Here is a 22,349-nt window from a genome sequence, read left to right on the forward strand (position 1 = left end):
CAATGACATGTGGACCAGATAATTCTTGCGAAAAGTATCCCAAAGCGTTTTTAGCAGAAGTAATCTTTGTAAATTTCTTATAGGTATTAGTTATTTATTTACTAGTTCATTCAAGTAGACAGGAATAGAAAGACAGCACTATCAAGAAGGGATAATAATTATTATGTTTTATGCCACAAAATAACTTCATACATCCGTCGATTGAAGACAACTGATCTAATAAAATTTATTTTATTTTATTGTTACATTAGTGAAATATAGGCCTAATTTTAGAAAATTATAATTTATCTTAATGCTTTCAAATTATATAACAACACATTATTTAACTAAGGACTTCATAGTAGTATTACACCTGTTCCATTTTTGCAGAATTAATTTTTTCGTGTCCTGTAAGAGAAAAGAAACATCTTGTAACAATAAGCAGAGATTTTCCTACAACAGGCTAATGATTCCAAAAATGAAATTCGTTAACTCATAAAATGTGATTACATTAAATAAGGGTGAAGCTTATTCTGCGATCTAACTTTGTTTCAAGAATGCTTCCATAGGCTATGATAAATTAATTACACTTAGTTTCATCGTATAAATATTATATAGAGCGCCTGTTTTATAACATTACTGCGAAGTGGTGCCAGTATTTCTCTGGTCACTCTTTTATTGAATTTCCCTTACACACTTCACATTGTGTGTGGTGGCTGAGACGGCATAAGATAATATAGAAGAAACACAACACAGTTTTAGTCACACAGTCCCTATGAAAGGGAGTTAAGTTTCCTGACACTCAGTATAAATGATCATTGCTTTTGTGATGATTATGTGATTGGAATAACTTTTTTCAGTTCACTATAAAACAGTGAGTGTTAACCACCGGCGTTGCACGGCTGAAAACTTCATAAAAGTTCTACGCCTCATGTTTCCATGGTACATCATTTCTCGGCACGGCGATATTTCCTGGCCTCACCGTTCGCCTGACCGCATCATCTGCGACTATTTTCTGTGGGGTTATCTGAAGTCAAAAGTGTACTTAAACAGATCCCAAACAATTGATGATCTGAAGACTGTCATTACCCAGGAAATCGCCAACATTGACGATGACAGGTTGGAAAGAGCGACACGTAACTTCAGGGAGAAACTGAAGAGTGCATGGAAAGAGACGGACTATATATATTGAGGAACGTAATTTTCAAGAAAGCCTAAATGCATGTAGGCCCTACCAATATCCAAATGGCATAGACTACATAGCCAGGTTTTTTGGAAGTAATCAATATGTTCTGATTTACACACCCACTGTGTTATTTCCATTTGAATCCAACTCCTTTGCTGCACTCTGCATACGATATACAAGAAATGTAACATAAACCATGAAATGCCACTGTATGGTATAGTAATGCCTAGCGAAATAGGAGTGCTCCAGGAAAATCTGCTTTAACCCTTTGCAGCAAAGTGGTTATTCAGAAGAACCACCGTTTTCTTTCTTTCTAAATTTTATGGCACAGATATTCCACCAAGGAACCACCTCTTGAGTATACATAGAGGTGCTATCTGTGTTTTGAATTTGTGTGCAAAGTTAAAATGTTGAAAAAAATTGATTGAAACTTTGGTATGATCCATGATATGAAAAACATAAAAATTTAATTTGTGCTTCAAAGGGTTAAAGCCATTGTTAGATTCAATATAAATAAGTGTATGTGACAAACTTTGGAAAATAATGGATAGTCTCTGTGGCCAACGAAGGGCAAATCGCAATATAGCGAACGTAGAAGCTCCGCCCACGACCCCTTCCACTTTTCCCCTACTAGCTCATCAGACACACTACGTGATAGGCGAGTGTTGTGTCGAATGCACATTTCATGTGGGTGGGGATAACTTCCCCTACTGGCGTTCGCTATATTGCGATTTATCCCCAACGAATAGTTTATGAACATTGTAGGTTGAATTATCAACATCCTGCGTTTACGACCGGTATAATATTTCAGTGCATATTTTGCAGATCCTTCTTTATCAACTTATTTGGAAATATTCGCATTATGTATAAGAAATACTTTCGAAATTTTTGAAGAAATGCAGAGCTGTAGGTAGATACATTTGACCTACCTCTAGCATAAAATCCTCAGTTTCTTATCTTCCTTTCTAGTTAAGCGATGTAAGTTTTGATAGTGTTCAACAGAGGGTAATTTCCATCACCGCATGTGTTACGGAAGTCATCCATGTCAATACTCCAAACCATAGCTCCACCATAACCGTTGTTCTTGATGTATTGAGCCTGAAAGTTGTAAACAATAGATAAAACTATATTCTATCAATACTAGGAATAGTATGTTATACGTCTGTGGCTCAAAACACCCAGTTCTTATTATAGATGGTTAGTTAAAAGTCCCGCATCACCTAAATAACTTTTGAAGCATGTGGTTCAGTGACATGAAACTTGGTATGTGGGGGTAACCATATACTAAGAACTCAATAATGGTATTACCGAGTTTTTTCTGCTTCCGGTTTAACCGGAAGGAACTCCAACTCTCTTATTTTAAATGGAACACCCAATATATTTCTCTATTTTTGAATAAAACTCATTAAGAACTTTTCAAAAATTACCCACGCTTGATACTTCTGTACAAATTCAGTGTTGCTAAATAAAAATGGAAGTGGTGCAAGATATTCCTAAAGCCTGGTTAAATCATTCCTTAAATGGTTTCTATGATCGAGTGACACATTGTAAAGCAGCTGAGGGCTACCAATTGGAACACACAATTTAGAAGGTGAGCTAGGTTTGTTTTGCTTTTGTTAAGGAAGGAGTATCTTATTATTTTAATATTTGATACACTTTTCTGTTTTCTTGGTTTAGCAACACTGAATTTGTACAGAAGTATCGAGTGTGGGTACTTTTTGAAAAGTTCTTAATGAGCTTTATTAAAATATATATATATATATATATATATATATATATATATATATATATATATTGGGTGTTCCATTTAAAATGAGAGAGTTGGAGTTACTTCCGGTTAAACCGGGAGTAAAAAAAAACTCGGTAATACCATTATTGAGTTCTTAGCATATGGTTATCCTCACATACCAAGTTTCATATCACTGAACCGTATGCTTCAAAAGTTATTTAGGTGGTGCGTTTATTATTTTAATATTCGATACACTTTTCTGTCTCCTTGACTTAGTAACACTGAATTTGTACAGAAGTATCAAGTGTGAGTAATTTTTAAAAGCTCTTAATGAGTACTATTCAAAATTAAAATAATATATTGGGTGTTCCATTGAAATTAAGAGAGTTGGAGTTACTTCCGATTAAACCGGAAATAGAAAAAACTCAGTAATACCATTATTGAGTTCTTAGTATATGGTTATCCTCACATACCAAGTTTCATGTCTCTGAACCGTATGCTTCAAAAGTTATTTAGGTGGTGCGGGACTTTTAACTAATCCTGTATAAAAAAAATGCTGTCACCTTCTTCCAGTCTTTTAAGCCACAAAATTCCAAGAACTCTATGAGAACATTTAATTGGTGTATAGATTATGTCTGTTCTCAAACAATACAAATATTGTAACAAACAGTCTTATCATAATATTTACTAATTTGGATACTGTTGTTACTTTTCAGTCTTGAAAGTCAGTATGTAAAGTAAGATCGACTCACCTTAATTTTTACAGCAGCAATGTTGTCAAATCCAACCCATTGATTGTCATGTACAGCATATATACACTTCTGTTCCTCATTCCAATGTTGTGTCCATAGTCCAGCGTTGTGTTGTTCACAAATCTATAGATCAAACATAAGACATGCCGGTACACATGTTATAGTTTTCACATAGTGCTTTAAATTGGTTTGAGTATAATAAAAGGAAGTGTAACTCTTTTTGCAAAGTAATATCTTACATAAAGATGTTTATGCTCGACCATGCCGAAATGTAGTAATTATATACCTGGTAGTAGCCCTTTAATGCACCTCATTAAAGTACATCTATTCATTATAATTCAGTTGTTTAGCCAATGAAAAATCACCTTTGTACTGATTGTACCATTATAAAACCGCAAGTATCGATTTTTCTCGGATATGCAATCAAAGACAATTAGCGAAAAGTCACGGAGGCTGGAAATCCAATACTGTCGCAGAAGGTTATGTTCTGTTACTATAATAATTAGCGTTAATTGTAAATAGGCTACTATTCAAATAAATTCAATTTGTCATCTCGTTTTTCAATTCTAAATCAATTTCCAGGTTATATCAAGCCTAATCTTCATGTTATTCTCTACATTATATCAAGGTCAATGACATTAGTGTTTCGGAAAAAAATCAATACTTTCGCGACTGCGCATATTTCACAATTCAGGTCAGTTCACTCCTCACTTACATAACCTTAACATGAATACTTCTGAATAATTTCAAGTTAGAAATATGGTCGAGCATAAAAAGTCGTATGAAACTTGCCTATAATGGTAATTAAGACGCTCGTATGAAAATTATGAAACTCGCTTGCGCTCGTTTCATAAACAAACATACTCGCGTCTTAATTACTACCATTATAGGCTCGTTGCATAATGTACTATAATAATGTTAGGTCTCTGCTTCTGAGAAAGAAAAATGTTAAAGTAATATGTGTGTTTCTATAAAATTTAATTTCTTGTACTCATTTTAGACTTGCTAAATGTCTTAATTTGGATAAGTTATTAAAGGTAAAGATATTCTATATACAGAGTTTACTGAAAGACACTTGAGAACTTTGGGGAAACATTCCACGCGTCTAGATCGGCGTTTCTCAACCTTTTTTAACATGTGGTACACTAAAATTGTAATTTATAATCCCGCTGCACACTCATATAATCTAAAGCTGTGGTTCCCAACCTAGCGGGAATTTTGAGGGTCTAAAGAGGAAATGAGGACTGCAAAATATAAGTAAATGAGATAAATGTATATGCAATAGAAATAGTCTATACAATAAAATATTTTCGATTTTGTACCCATCATTTTTGGGTTAACATAGGGGCAAATGATAATAATATGAATGGTGAAAGGGCATATGTCGCAAAAATGGTTGAGATGGGAAACAAAATGAGAAGGGAAACAAAGTGTTGACGTACCTTTTAGTTACATCCTGTACACGCCATAAAGGGGTTGGGGGCATGGAGGTAGAATTCCATGCTTTCTTGGCCTCGACACTAGAATGAGGTAGTGTGATCGGCACCACATTTCGATCCAATTTACGACCGGGAAAGATCCACTACTAAATTTGGTAGAAGGTTGAATGAAACTTTGGGCCGTTTTGGAAGTTTTTGCTACGAAAAAAATCCTGTCACTGCCCGGTATTGAACCCGGGATCTTCCAGCCCGTAGCCAATTGTTCTAGCAACTGAGCTAACCGCTGCTTGAATATATTGACTATCCTTTATCATTTTTAAACAATTTTTTCCGGGTTTCTTCACAATACCGTGATCCTCTTATGTCTACAGAAGGCACATTGCCAGAAGTGATTACGGATAGGTGGCAGGCCTACTACAGTCAATAATTTAATGATGTATGGAAAATGATTGTGAAGGTTATTTGGGATTGGAAAAGAGACGAGTCGTGATCCTTTTAATTTGTTCTCTTCCAGCATTTACCTAGAAGAACTTCGTATTCTTCTTATCTTCAAGTATTTAGGCTTATCGCCTGTTACGCCTCTATTTGCTGGTCTGTCCAGCGTTTCCTTGGACGGCCTAAACTTTTTCTTTCCTTTGGCTTGTATTCCATTATTTGTTTCGAATACGGTCATTATTCATTCTTTGAACATACTGTGACCAAGAACTTCTATAAGTTATACTTCTACTTTCTTTATTAAGCTTTCAGCATTGAGTTCCTTTCTAATATCTGTATTCCTTTTCCTATCCGTTAAATTATATCCAGCCGTTGCTCTTAGGAATCTCATTTCTGCTGCCTTCAGTCTAGTTATCTCTCTCTTCGTCATGGTCCATGTCTCACTGCCGTATAAGCATGTTGGTGTCGCTATCACTTTATAAAATTTCATTATAATTTCCTTCCTTACTTTACGTTTAAGAGTTCTTCTAATTGTGCCGTTCATTTTATTAAATTTTGCTATTTTTCCGTTAATGTCAATTTCACCATGGTAAGATATATAACATCCCAAGAAAGTGAAGCGGTGAATCTATTCAATAGGAGTGTTATTAATGACTATCTTGGATCTTACAGGATTTATACCTTTGAATGCCATTACTTTTGTTTTTGATGTCGATATTTTTAAATTATCATTTCAGTTATTTTTTAAAGTTCATGTACCGCTTTCTGTAAATTATTCTCATTATTGGCTATGATTACTTGGTCATCCGCATATAATATAGACATTATACTTTTTCTCCTTATGTCAAAACCATAATTATTTAATTTAATTTTCCACTCTCTTAGAGCTTCGTCTATATACAGATTAAAGAGAATAGGGGATAAACTGCTTCCTTGTAATCCTTGATCAACCAATTTTCATCTCCAGTTATACATATCTTTGATCCATTAGAGGAACTTAGTAAACGAAAAACTCAAGACAAAATATCCGTCCCTTAGGATCAAACCCCGGACCTCTCGACTACAAGGCATTAATGATAACTATTACTTCACCATGCTTGGTTATAAATTAAAATAAGTGACTATAAGAATATGGAATCCAATTTTACTTTGTTGTTTATCATTTAACAACATTTCAAACTGCAGTCATTTTTCTGAATATTTGAATGGAGCTGAATTATTAACAGATATAGAATACAACTGATCCTTTTAAGATAATAATTGTGTCATTGTCATGAGGTAATTAAGGAAAATTAGAAGAACTCTCAATGAACTCGAATCTTGATCATTCCAGTTTAATTGTGGCATAACGTCTTTCAGCAAATGTGTTTGACCTTTTACTTCTGTAACGCCTCCTCGATTACTAAACCGTCAACATGTAATAAATGTAATGTATTTAGCTTTGATCTCACCTCATTGTATGCCAGTTCACCCGCTTCTTCAGTGTATGGACCAGGATTTCCTGGACCGGTGCTAGGGGCACCAACACCATTGTTAGATGCACTCTGCAAGGTGAATGTATTACCATATGTTCCCATACCAAGATTCAGCTTCGACTTTGCAGCTCCTTTCTGCACCCAGTATTTCATGGCGTAATCCTGTAAAAAAGAATAAATTATTGTAATTGTTAGATAAGTAATATAAAATCAACATAGAGCTATTATCGATATATTATTTTAAGTTAATTTCATGTTATTTTACGTGAATAATTTTCTTTCAATAATTCATTAAAATTCATGGCTTTGTAGGTAGACTACATACGCTTTCAGGAATTTTCATCGAATGTTTTTCGTCCAAAGAAGAAATGTCCAGAAATGTTCGTCCATTCTGTGTACATCCACGATTCATTCATTCATTCATTCATTCAAGTATACGAGTTTTTTTAATATCCCAGCATTCTCTCTCTTTTAACAGATAAAATGTTCTGTCTTGACTCTTTCGCCAAGCGAAAACGCACATTTAATTAGCCATTACTCGGAAACCAGTAAAGATTTTGAATAACTTCAACTTTTAAAAGCAATTTTTATTCTTTCTCAACATTTCTCTCACTTTGACCTCCCCCCAACCTCTAAAGTGAAAAATAAAAAAGTTTGCCGCTCACCAATTTTTGAAGGTGTAAATGTCTATTTTGAACATATCACTTTGAAGTTACTATTTTTTTTATTTGTTTTCAAAAAAGATTTCGTTTTCAAATTTTTCTATACTTTCCTTAGACATTGATCTAGCAATCATAAAAATTACAGCGCGGTTGATTGACTAATATAGGAGTTACGAAATTATAAATGTTTACGAAGCCGGAAAATGGTTATCTCTTCCCTCTCACGCCGGTATCGCCATCAGTCTCTCGCACGAGATTCACTCTCTCTCACAAGCCACAGATATTACAACGTCGCAGCGATCTTTCATTGGTTCTCGTCATATGCAGGAGATTTGCTGCTGAGAAAATAGTGTTACTTACCACGTTCAGGGTTTTTTGATAATCTGATGTATCACTGGGTCCAGCATACATTGGTGAATTTTCTCCAGTTCTTGAATCCCAATACCCATGGAGATCATATGTCATAACGTTGATGAAATCCACATATCTGCATAGCAAGAATAAAAATGAATGCGATAAAGGCCTTTGGAAAAAAAGTTGACCCAATACAAAAATCTTTAAAAAAATTAATACACATTTATTCTGAATCTGAATTGACACATCACTCAAAATTAATGTCTTCTTTCTTGAGTACTGATCTCTTTATTGTATTGTATTTATTTACATTCCATGGTATTCGTACATCGCTTCACAGCTAGAATATGGAACATGTCAAAAAATCTTAATAGCACAACAAAGTCTTAATTATAGTCACAGTCTAGTTGAAGTATATACAGAAGAGTTTTACAATAATAGTCTACTAGTACAGCATAAAGGTTCGGTATCAATATTTATAGTCGCTACGCTATTATTCCCGGCGTGACTCCTCCTCTTCGCTTACGTCTTAGGAAGTCAAGGCTCTATAAAGTCTAGGTAGGTAGTATCGTTCGCCATTTTTGTTCTTTCGTTGCCGAGCTACCAGACGAGGGATCTCTTTGCCACACCGTTAAACATTATCATGTCGTAGCTCCTATGGTAATAAATCAAACGCACTGTAATTGAGCAAATAATTGAGCGGCAAATAACATCCTCGTGTGCTTTCTGCGAACGCCAACGAAAGAGCCAAAATGACGGACGATTATATTAAGTATTTATCCAGCATTAGGAAATGCATGACGTCTTCATCAGCGAATCACAAGACTCACATGTTTAAATGTAGCCGACCTGCAACGTGATTGGCTGCCGGAAATTAGAGCGACGGGACATAATACAAGACAGAAATATTCATAAAACATTGTTGAATGTCATAAATTCACCTACAGAATAGAAGGCTTGAGAAATTAGGACTTCTTTAATTTTGCCTAAAATAATCTTATGTTTTGAATGTGATTTTTATATCCAAAGGGAGGATATTAAAAAATTTTACTGCCATATAACGCACTCATTTTTGATAGCACGATAGACTTGCCGATGGAGTATGAAAGTCATTTTTTGACTCCTATTAATGCTATGAACTATTGAATTAGTTACAAAGTTTTCACATTTGCATATTAGGAAGTTTATTAATGGAAATATATACTGACAAGTCATGGGCATTATTTGTAGTTTTTTTGAAAATAATCCTACACTATTCCCTAGATTTGGCACCTACTATTTTTCTAATTACTCTTTTTTTGTAGTAGGAATGTACTGTTATTATCTGTAGAATTTCCATAGAATATTATTCCAAAACTCATTATCAAGTGGAAGTATGCAAAGTATAATGCTTTTAAGGTATTGATATTCACTATCTCTTGCATAGATCTAATAGCAAAACAAGCTGAATTTAGTTTGATAGTAATTTCTTTAATATGATTTTTCCAATTTAACACATTATCGATTTGTAAGCCGAGAAATTTGGTTGTTGTTTCTATTAGGGACTTACTGTTAATTATTGCGCTTGAAATTTGCGAAGTTGAATTTGGGCAGGATTTAATTAGAATTATCTTAGTTTTGTTAAAATTTAATACTAATTTATTGGCTGAGAACTAATTATATGTGTATATTTTGAGAATTGCCTCAGTTGAAGATTGGAATGTGTTGGAGTTATTGGCTATAATTACAGTACTATACTTGTGTCATCTGCAAATAATATGGGATGACCTACATCTTTTATTAGATGGGTAAGATCATATCTTATGAACACTAGAAAAAGTAGGGGACCTAATATTCATCTAATAAGCAGCAGAAATGCATAGCAGGTGTGCAAAGATTATGTCGTAGTCTTTACAAAACAAGCTATTCAATAATAATAATAATAATAATAATAATAATAATAATAATAATAATAATAAGCATTTTCACAAATTATCCTTAAAACTGCAGGGATTATCATCCATAATTGGGTTAAATAGTTATATGGCAATTGCAATGAAAGACGGAATAGTTGACATGTAAATTATAGGTGAGATTTGGATTTTGAAATAATTTCAGTAACACTTTCTGTATAAAACTTACTGAGAAAGTGATGGGACATCATAAGCAGAGTCAATAGTATCTACACCCGCCGAAACAGCTGCTGATAAAATGTACCCATGCTGATCAAATTGTGCTCGAAGTTCTTTGAGCAGTTCTGAAAAAGCACTCTGTAATACAATTAAGACTACAAATTAAATACATACAATAAGTCACAAAGCTTAGGCTAAGAGCTTAAATTAAGCACCTGGAAGATTTTCCGTATGATTAATAAGCGACTTTTTGTGGTATCCATTTAAGGGGGGGAGGTTACACCATTGGCCTGCAAAAATTGAGTGAAATTCTGTTTTTTTATATCTCAGCTACTTATAAAAGCTCAATGACCAAAACTTTTCATGCTTAATATACTACATACATTACACTTTATACGAGTAAAACACTATTAAAAAAATTAAAATACAGTAGTTAATAATAACATGTAAAAATAATATCAAAGTGGCATATTTTTTTTACAACCGTAAAGCATTTACATAATAAAATATGCAATTAATTAAATATCTGCATGATTCTTTTACTGAAATGTTTTAAAAACCTACATCAACAACATAGTCAAGAATCTTTTATCTATTTCTTCAGGAAATAAATTTTTCTTAATAAAAAATTTAAAAAAATTTAATATTGAAGGCAACGATTAAGAAACAAATTATGTATTCCTTATATCTGGCACTAGGCATTAAAATAGTTTATGAGCCGCCACTTGTAGGTACTGTGTAATAATTAATAAACTTACTTATACTCCATTCACTCTTAGAATGAGTCCCAACATAAACAAAAGAAATTGTATCAATTCGCCAAAAAACAGACTTGTACACACCAGACCAAATATAAGTAGATAACATAATGTGCACTACTCCTCTGTGAGTAGTCATATCGCACAGATGCTTACTTTTTGCGAAGAGGATGGAAATTCCCAATCTATATCAGCTCCATTAAATCCATATTTCTGTATAAATGCGACAATATTGTTTACGAATGCACTTCGTTTGTTTGGATCAGTTACAACCTGTGAACAACAGAAAATTAATCATAATAAATTATGTTTATCTAAATAATGACCTGGAGAAATATGATATGCAATTCTACATCAAAATATGTAGGTATTAATTTTCTGACTGAACAAAGGAAAATAATTCAAGAATAATAATTAAGAAAGAAAACAAAAAATCAAGTTAAAACATATAATATAATAGTCACGAAAAATCCACAGAAATAGACAAAATATAATACTGTTCAAGTTACATTATCTACGGATTACTTTCTGGTGAATAATAGGCTACATTAATACAAGTTGAGCTAAATTCAGTTATATGATATGATATGATATGATATGATATGATATGATATGATATGATATGATATATTATATATGATATATGATATGATATGATATATGATATATGATATGATATGATATGATATGATATGATATGATATGATATGATATGATATGATATGATATGATATGATATGATATGATATGATATGATATGATATGATATGATATGATATGATATGATATGATATGATATGATATGATATATATTATATGATATATGATAGATATGATGTGATATATGATATGATTTGATACGATATATGTGATGTGATATATGATATGATATTTAATTGTCACTATAACAGATATTATTCTGTTGGACCAATTAATAACATCTTTAGTAAATGATATGATATATATGATATGTTATGATATGATATGATATGATATATTATGTGATGTGATATGATATACTGTATATGATATATATATTATATGATATATGATATGATATGATATGATATGATATGATATGATATGATATGATATGATATGATATGATATGATATGATATGATATGATATGATATGATATGATATGATATGATATGATATAATCAAGTTAAAACATATGATAGTAGTTACGAAAAATCCACAGAAATAGACAAAATATTATGCTGTTCAAGTTATACTATTATCTACGGATTACATTCTGAAGAATATTAGGCTATATTAATAAAAGTTGAGCTACTGTAAATTCAGTTGTAAGATATATGATATGATATGATATATGATATGATATATGATATGATATGATATGATATGATATGATATGATATGATATGATATGATATGATATGATATGATATGATATGATATGATATGATATATGACATGACATGACATGATATGATTTATTGTCATTAAGCAAAACATCGCAAGTGGTTGATGGCCCTTCACATTTCTAAATTCAGTTAGAAGAACAGTTGGTTGGGAATTGTAAGTTAATTTTATTATTAGTCTTATCTACAGACAAAAAAGATTGTTCTTTTTTGTCATAGTTAACAGGACTGTTCTGATGCTCTAATTATTATTGGTTTCTTCTGTAATAGGAATGAGATAACTCGTCTGGAAGAAGGTTACCATACGTCTTCACGTTGAAATAGAGTAAAATAAAATTATACCAGCGAAAGGTGTAGAGGCCTATCTCCCCGCCCCCAAGCGTTATATGGTGTTTGGGTAAAGGGAGATAAGTCATAAAAATGAGTCTGGAGATAAATGAAAATTAAACTTAGAACCCTTATTACAAATAATTTTATACACAAATAAAACACATAAACTGCTTGTATTCTTTGATTTTTGCACACCCACTTGTATAATTGAACTTGTGTGTTCATCTGGGGAACAAAATTCCATATGGACAAAAAAAATGACGTATACCCCTTTATCCGAACACCACAGTTATAAATGCTAATGCCGTAACAAGAAAAGAATATAAGATAGCTTACAGTTGCGAAAGTTTGTGAACCAGCGCTAGCTCCACCAATGGCAATCATAGTCTTAATGCTAGGATTCTGGTTTCTCATTGCGTTGAACTTGCTGTAACCACCTAAGAACCACAGACAATTAATTACCGGTATGTTTTTTTTTTTTTTTCAAAATTATGTATTATTGCAATCATAATTGGTTTCTTGATCTTTTGTTATGTGGTAATCTTATTTTTTCAGGTCTCTCAAATTTTGTGACCTTGCATTTTGTCCTGAATCTGCGGACTTAGAACACTTTCCAGACATTTCAGTCTGATCGTCACATTGAAACATGGGGCCGTCAATCCACAAAACAAGCAAGTCCTAATTGTAGAGCAAGTAACAACTATAGGCATCCAACAAGGAAAACTCGGTGCGCAGAAACCAGCGGGCGTGACTGTATCGCGCAGATGACGTATGCTTCCGTTTCCAGCATGCTCTCAAGCCTACTGCACGGGAGTAAGAGGGGTATAGCATGCGCGCCGCGAGAAGCCGAGCTGAGTTTTGTTTGTAGGATACCTATAGGGTATAAGTCAATCAAGCAACAGAAAAACGAGTGACAAAACACCTTTATTTATAATTCCTGGTTCCTGAACACGGAGATATGTAGGTAGGGACTAGTAACAAGTCGATAAAATTATAAGTGAGTTTTTAAACTTTTTATTAATGTTTAAATTCTTAAAGAAACTTACTATTCTTCAGATTAGTCTGTAAATTTTTGACATAATTTGACAAATGTATAAAACCTCCGATACCGTATATATATATATATATATATATATATATATATATATATATATATATATATATATATATATATATATATACAGGGTGTTTAAAAAATACGGGGCATAATTTCAGGTATGTATTTCCCACATGTAGACAATCAAAATAGTTCATTACAACATGTGTCTGGAAATGCTTCATTTCCGAGTTATGGCCTTCACAACATTGAAATTCACCGGAACGTTTTTCTTTCCGCAGGTCGTTGTCATTACAGACGATGTTCAAAATGTCCACCTCCTGCTTGAATACAGACCTCACATCGATCTCTCATTGACCTGCGAACACGATCCCAAACTCCAGGAGTATTGCGTATGTCCTCAGAACATGCCACAATTCGATTCCGAAGGGATTCCAAATCAGGCACCGGAGACGAATAAACCAATGATTTTAAATGGCCCCACAAGTAGAAATCGAGAGGGTTCAGATCAGGTGTACTTCTGTACTTCTGGAGTTGTAGATCTTGGTCGTCCCCTTCCCAAACCAGGAGAGTTAAATTTTCCATACTCGCACAGACGGTATAATGGAGACGTACAAATGTCTTCCGATCTGGACATTGTCGCTGTGGGTACCTCTCCTGGTACAAACGACGAGCCAGCGCAGCATTGCCGTCCGCCTTACCGTACATGAAGTGTATCTCTGCCAGCTCTTGATTTGAATACATGTCGCACAATCTAACGCCTACACAACACTGAATGTAACCTTCGCCTCGGAATGAACTGTCAGAGTGCCCTCTTAATGTCTCCTTTAACGGCAACGACCTGCGGAAAGAAAAACGTGCCGGTGAATTTCAATGTTGTGAAGGCCATAACTCGGAAATGAAGCATTTCCGGACACATGTTGTAATGAACTATTTTGATTGTCTACATGTGGGAAATACATACCTGAAATTATGCCCCGTATTTTTTAAACACTCTGTATATATATATATATATATATATATATATATATATAGGCCACTCCCGTGTTTTGAAATGTCAACATATAAAAGAGAAGAAACACTAGGATCTCTACTGTCGAAATTAATTTTTTGGTAATGAACGCTAGATGGAAGTATTGCTACACGCTATTACTCCATGCAATTCCGTCAGGATTATAACGTGTCTTCTTTTGCAGTCGCTAAATGGCAGCATAGTGAAATTCATAAAAGTTGTCTTGGAATTGCATTAGGCTGACCAATGTGTTAATGTCATCAGGGATAAAACTTCATAAAATCAATTTTTCTTATTAACACAGCATTCATAACAGCTACATAAACGGCCTACTTGTCTGTTTCCAATTGCAGAATCTTGACCTGACTTTACCAAACAAATTTCTATGCTGCTTTATAATCCAGCACTCTCGATTTGGTTTGAATCTCTGGATTTGAAAGTTAGTCACAAGCTGGTAACAATTAATTATACCATTACTAATTTTCACATTTGTCTGTTTATGTAAATATAAATACTGTATTGTTGATGTATTTTTTTACAGTTTGTTTCATTTTACTTTTTTTATGTAAATACAGATAGTATGTTTTATCTGTAGTGAAGAAAGTGACATTTTTAAAGCATTAAAAATATAGTTTCATTTAATCGAATTAAAACCACACTTGAAAGAAATTCAGTTGTGGATTATATCTTTCATTGGTTACATTAAGCTTACCTAAGTCAATATCAGCATAAGAGTCTTCAATGGTGACCTCGCCATTAGAATTAAGACTAGCAAAGGCATAAATATGATGTGTGCAGAGACTGGAGTCAATATCTGCTATGTTGAACAGACCTTTGCTAGGCCGATAAACTGCCCAACTTTGGAAGTAACATACTATTCTGTCTATAAAGGGAAAGAATCATTTTATTACAAATTAAGTACTCGTAATCTTTTCTTTGTTAGTCTGTATAACATTTACATATAAATTACATAATATAACACGTAATAATTCGTAGGTGGGTGTGTAAAGTTCATTGACATTGAGAACTGCGCTACTACTTTTCATTTGGTAGAGATATAGTCCAAGCTCACATAACTTAACAGATTCGGTACAAACTTCCTACCTCTGATCATCGCTATTCAAAAATATGAAATATATTTTGGTTGAGAACAAAGATACTGGTTGACATAGTTGTGAAAAAATATAAATGATTTGAAGGAGTTTTCATGGAAAGATTAGTAGACGATTCCATATTTTAAGGTTTAAAACTATTAAAATTAATTCGACTACCAGCTTACTATCAGCACATTGGTGTCAATAAATAACTTGTTCTTAACAATATTAGTTACCGGACTGTACTTACATGCATGTAGTTCTGCAGTGAGCAAGGATGCAAGCAGTAGTAAGGAGGTCAGGAGGTAATTCATTTTCGTAACCTGTTAAACAGAAACGATCATTATTATTTATCTCTGTAGAGAATTTTTTTGACCACGTGATTGTGTTCTCTACAAGACATGTGAGCAGCCATATTTAAAGGAAGAATCAAAACATGCAATATATATATATATATATATATATATATATATATATATATATATATATATATATTTATTTATTGTGACGCCCGCGTGAGATTCGATCTCACGACCGACGGAGGAGAGGCTAAGTCGGCCGTCTTTGGGCGGGTTGCGCGTGCATCTGCCTCCTGGGGCATGGCTACGCGCGGTGAAGGAGGGGAGCAGCAGCGTGCGAGATGATTCGAGAATGGACACACGCGTCGAAATATCGCGAACTATCCAGAACTCGTACTTTCTCGCTATAAAAGAAAAAACGCGAGCGAACTTGGGCAGTTTTTCAGTTGATTGGTTCAGTCAGTAAGCCAGTGAACAGAGCAAGCCAGCCAGTCTTGTGTACCGGAGTTCGACTCGAGTGTGCGTCCGCAACTGTGTCAGCATCCGAAGGCCTGAGTTCGAGTGCAGTGGACCGCAGTTGGAGAGACCTGAGTTCGAGTGCAGTGGACCGCAGTTGGAGGGACCTGAGTTCGAGTACAGTGGACTGTCTCTGAAGGTCTGTGGTTCGAGATACTGTGAACTCGAGTGACTGAGCTAGAAGAACTGTGAACTGAGAACTGACAGTTCTGATTTGTAAATAGTGCTTTGTAAATATTAGTTAAGATAAAAATTTCATTGTTGTTTATTTTAACAACGTTACAATATATATATATATAGTCATATGAGAGTTTCGATATTTATAACAGTTCATTTCAGTGAACGATCGTATCATCAACATATTAAACGCATTATTAAATAAACGCGGATAAAATAATGCATTCAAGTAGTGGGATGGCCGTAATTACCGCTCTCATGTAATTACAGATCTCGGCTTACGCCTCGTTCTTGCAAAACATATTCGAGCGCTAATGATACTCATATCCCACTAGTTCCATAAATAACTATTTGTATTATCATACATTTGTAATAATAGTTATTTTTCTTATCCTAGTGACATAGTGTACTGTTTATTAAACCGTTAGCAACTGTCAGGAATAGCTCATTACTTCACACGTGAAATATTGGGGTCTCATATATCACTATTTCATTGTGTGAATTAATTTGGAGAGCAAACATTCAAAAGCTGATATGTCCATTTTCATAAAATGCACTTCAGATGCCAAAGATCTACATCTCAGCAGTAAAAAAAATATTTTCTGTGGTGAAATATTAAAGATTTTTTTATCGATTCACATAAAATTTCACCATTGAGAATAATCTCCTTTTATTACAGAGACAAATACTTCTAGAATTTTCTGAAAATGGACATGTCAGATTTTGAATGTATGTTCTTCATTTTTAAATTAAAAACAAACATTTCAACTTAGCAACAAAGGAATTTTTACATCATGCTAGAGGTTTAAACAATAATAGTAATATACGTTACAAGAGCGGTATGTTGACGTTTTCATGTTCGAGGAAAAGATTGAAAAAGCGAAACGTAGTTGAGCTTTTTTAATTTCCGAGAACATGAAAACAAACATACCGCTCGTGTATCGTACATTATTTTGTGCGAAGTTCGTTTATTACATACCTGAAAAACTAATTTCTAATTAGTTTCAATGAAATCTCCATCTTGGTTTCTGTTTAATGACGGCAACTTTAGAAAACAAAAATATCTATACTCCAGCAGGCCGTGATATACGTCTATCTTTTTTTCCCCCAGTCTATAAATGCGAACTTAAAACAAACGGTAAGGTTATGTAATGATTTATTTTTTTCATTTTAATATTTTAACAATATTATTTATATAACATATTGCAGTAATAACATCGGCATCTGGAGTCTTGTTGATTTTTTCACGGCTTCCTTAATGTTACTTGTATCAAGAATACAATAGCTTTCGTGGAGTAGTAGACTTTACTTAATTTTTGCAAATATTTAAAAACAATAATTAACATTGCAATTTAGGTGAAATTGCAGTGGTAAGTTTCCAATTTATAATTATTACTATGTTAAACGTCTTTAAAAATAATATGTTAAAAGCCTAAAGCAGTAAAATGAATGTCGCGCTTAAGCGGTAAGAAGAGGGAAATTGTTATGTGTGTTAGGTTGGGAATACTGAATGTGGTATTTCACACTTACCGCGTATTGGTTCTGTACGGAAACAAGCAAATACGCGCGATCTCGGACAAAATTAATTATGGTTAACTACTGTAATATTAAATAAGAAGGAAAATAATTAAAATAATTACTAAGATAAAATAAAATGTTGTATATTACACGTGGCTAAAAGCCATTAGATCTTCATGAGAAATTATGACACCCACGTAATGTGTTCATATCATAAGCATCTCACTCACAAATAAATAATGGCCAATTTAAGCCACTTATAAGATAAATAACTATTATTTAACAGTGTTCAGAAAATTTTATTATTTATATGCGAAACTGATTAGGGAAGCCCTAGTTTTTGTTATGGGAGCAAATTAATTATTTTCTACTTTATAAACATTTTCCTGTATTTTATGAAAGAGCACATTTCAATATTCACATATATCCAATGCTCGAATATCATTTCCAACTTTATTTTAAAAAATAATTAATTTTTGTCAGAGTATGTTATAACAAATAGGAGAGAGTCGGGTAGTATCGGAGAGTGCGTTTCTTTCATCTACCACCATATGGTAGTACTTGAATGACATGGTTACGTTTCTCTATGCGACATCACAGAAACGTAACCATGTCAATCAGGTACTATCATCGTGTGGTAGATGAAAGAAACTCGCTGTCCGATATTACTCGATGTCCGATACTACCCGACTCTCCCCTAACTATAGGCCTGCTCTTAGTTAATCAGATCTAAAGACATTTCAATCTTACGGTAAGGTCGAAACTGGTCTCGGAATGTCTCAACATATTTTGGGACATGAACGAATTTGAGGCAATGAGAGGAGACTAACTTGTTAGAAGCGCACCAAATTCCAGAAATAGAATACAGTATGATAGAATGGGCATAAAATCCGGACTAATCAACACAGAATGTTACTCTTAAAAAGTAACTCCATGGATATCGAGAAAGAATTTTACTCCAACTAATACGAAAGCTTGTGGACGCTCCTTTCTACACACACACAAATTCTCTGAATTCATACCTCCAAGCTCAGCAGTAACTTCGGGAATATTTTAATCTAGCAGGTTCCTCGTATATATAGCCTACAACTGTTTATATAAGAACAATTGGGCTACTTCGTTGTTGCGAGAATAGCGTGTTATTGAGGATACGAAGAACGACATATGAAGGCCATGAATAACATAATGAATGATTAATAGCTATTTAGCAGTTATAAATTATCAGCCTACTCACATAATTAAGCAGAGGTTTTATAGTTTATTTCGCATTGGAGAAACTTCCAAGCTTTCAACCTATAGGAAAGGAAATGAAAAAGTGAAACAAAAATAATTGTGGCACTGATCGATTTTAGAAAAAATATTTACTGTAAATTTAAAGTACATAGAATAGTAGGTATCTCATAACACTACGTCGCAGCACATATTCTTCAAGACTAGATTCTATGTTTCCCATTACATGACGCAAAATGTCCACAGGAAATTCGTATCAATTCTTTCTTTGAGTTGAGTTAGATGTTTCGTGAAGGATGGATCACTAAATCAAATACCCTTACAATACCCTTACAAGAAGAAAATAATATTGCTTACTGTCAGATCTGGCGATCTCGCAGGTCACGGAATATCGCCATATCTGGAGACACTGTGGCCCGAAAACAAACCTATGACTGCATTAACTGATTGTTTAGGCCTGTAACTGGTCGTTCCATCGTGTTGAAACCATATGTGTGGATTGATTTCAGGTTTCTCCGGAATATGAAGAGACAAAAATTCTTAAATCCTTCAGACATATCACTGATGTGATGCTAGAAGAATTCCCATTATCATTCTCAAAGGAATAAGGACCAGTGATTCGAAAGGACGCTTTTGCACACCATAGATTAGAATAGATTTTTTTATTACCCATAGGAATTATAAGTATTCTTGACATCGTCAGTATGCAGGAATAGTGAAGTATAGTACAAAACTAACTTACGTCTAAATTTCATGCATAACCTGAAATCTTCGTTAGAACAAACCAAATTCTTTTGTTTGTACTATGTTGTTTCCCTCTAGTTTGTCTCTAATTCTTTTACTGCTTCTTCGATTTGGCTGGAAACCTAAAACATAAATAAGGACAGTATCATCAAGAAGTGAATGGTAATTGATTACTAAATTTTTTAAATTTTAGTTATTCTTTAGTGTAAAGCGACATGTGTGTTAATAGTATGTCCCTTACCTTTTCTTTGATTTTTTTTCTGTTGAGTTCTTTAATGTTTTATAGAAGTTTATTACATACGTTGAAACCTGTATGTAATACAGTATTAAGACTTCTGGTAAGCCTATAGTAATTTAAATGTTTATTATAGAATGTTTGGTGTTAGAGTCATGTACGTTGATTTTTTGTGGGAATTTATATCTGATGAATAAAGCATTCGTTTGTTCATTAAAACATGTATGCACGGTGTAGGAAAAATTCCGAGTTGTGTGTTTTTTACTTTCTGCTCAGATAGTGATGTGTTTGATAATTTTAAGTATGGTATTCTTTTTTGCAATTTGAGTACTTGTGTCGATTTTTATGAACATAATGCCATAAGATTATCGAATGTGCATAACCAAAGCAACCTGATTTCCTTCATGGGTAATATTTTAGCGAGGACTCTAAAAGCATAAGATAAACAACTTACGATCTCTGATAGATGTTGCATATGACTTTTTCAAGTCAAATTGGAATCTATCCATATCAGTGTCGTAGCGTGGCTTCCGAAACAGGGGAAGCAGTCCAAAATAAGTTAGTAATATTTATAAAATAAGAAAGATTTGAGAATGCTGGGTTTCCAGTAAAAAAAAAAAACCTGCCCTTGAGCAGAAAACTATGAATGAATATGTTTAAGTAAGCATTTAGTATTTATAGTTAAATAAAATACAAGTCCACACCTGTGGACTAACTGTCAGCGCGTCTGGCCGCGAAACCAGGTGAGCCGGGTTCGGATCCCGGTCGGGGAAAGTTACCTGGTTGAGGTTTTTTCCGGGGTTTTCCCTCAACCCAATACGAGCAAATGCTGAGTAACTTTCGGTGCTGGACCCCGGACTCATTTCACCGGCATTATCACCTTCATTTCATTCAAACGCTAAATAACCTGAGATGTTGATACAGCGTCGTAAAATAACCCAATAAAAATTATAATAATAAAATACAAAATAAATACTACATACTATTGACGTAGCGCACACACGTTTGAGCAAGCTCATGTTGGGGCGGTTCCTGTAAATAGCTATTTTGTCTTCTTCATTGTTCTATATACACTTTTAACACATGTATAATCACTAGACATCGGATTTTTAGGCACTAAAAATTGCAGTTTTAGGCGCCTAAAATAAGCTCAAAATTTGTAAAATTAGGCTCTATTTTAATGAAAATAGGCATTTTAGGCACATCAAGGTATCATACTTATTTCTTTCACTGAAATTTTTAGTTATATACTAAAATACGCACAAAGAAGTATGTTTAAACATTAAAAAAGAATACTATATTATATTTATAAACAGAGCTGCACAAATTTAATATATTGAAACTAATGAAATAATGATTATTGATATCATGATTACTCATTTTAAGTTATTGAAATTCAGTTCCATGCTCAGACTTTATTATAATTATCTGCACAGTACACCACCAGAATTTTTTCTAAATTCTCCACAGTTAACCTTTGCCTTTTGTCACTGGGAATCATTTTGAAAGCAGAAAAACTTCTTTCAACCGAAACTGATGTGAGAGGCGCAAATTTTAAATTAGATACAATAGAAATATCAATACTTACTGGAACATTTACACTTTCCCCCCGATATCACTCTTGATACTTTTTCCAACAATGAAAATCCTACATTCTTATTTAATACGTTGTCCCACTTATTTTTAACTTTTTTCCCCGTTTCGCCCAAAGCAGAATGTATGTTCACTTGAGCTTCCTTTACTATTGCTATTTGGCTACAAAGAGATTGTTTTTCACGTTCTAATTGTTCAATGCTTGCAGGTATGAAAGAAAAGTTTGATGTTATGTAGGCAATATCGTTTTTCACTCGTGAGTCATTCAGACAATCTT

At 33.6% G+C, this 22,349-nt stretch overlaps 1 protein-coding gene across 1 annotated transcript; it reads right to left on the reverse strand.

The window, feature by feature from the left end:
- Positions 1–215: 215 nt before the first annotated feature.
- On the reverse strand, positions 216–19,376 carry LOC138696844 (acidic mammalian chitinase-like). Its single transcript, XM_069822290.1, has 11 exons — positions 19,293–19,376; positions 16,011–16,083; positions 15,379–15,549; positions 12,934–13,034; positions 11,037–11,153; positions 10,133–10,260; positions 8,018–8,144; positions 6,972–7,157; positions 3,647–3,769; positions 2,095–2,263; positions 216–387 (listed from the first exon to the last, which is right to left on the reverse strand). The coding sequence occupies exons 2-10, from the start codon at positions 16,072–16,074 to the stop codon at positions 2,135–2,137; spliced, it is 1,146 nt and encodes a 381-aa protein (XP_069678391.1). The 5' UTR covers positions 16,075–16,083; positions 19,293–19,376; the 3' UTR covers positions 216–387; positions 2,095–2,134.
- Positions 19,377–22,349: the final 2,973 nt, after the last annotated feature.

This window comes from Periplaneta americana, chromosome 3 (genome assembly GCF_040183065.1).
Source record: "Periplaneta americana isolate PAMFEO1 chromosome 3, P.americana_PAMFEO1_priV1, whole genome shotgun sequence".
Taxonomy (NCBI): domain Eukaryota; kingdom Metazoa; phylum Arthropoda; class Insecta; order Blattodea; family Blattidae; genus Periplaneta; species Periplaneta americana.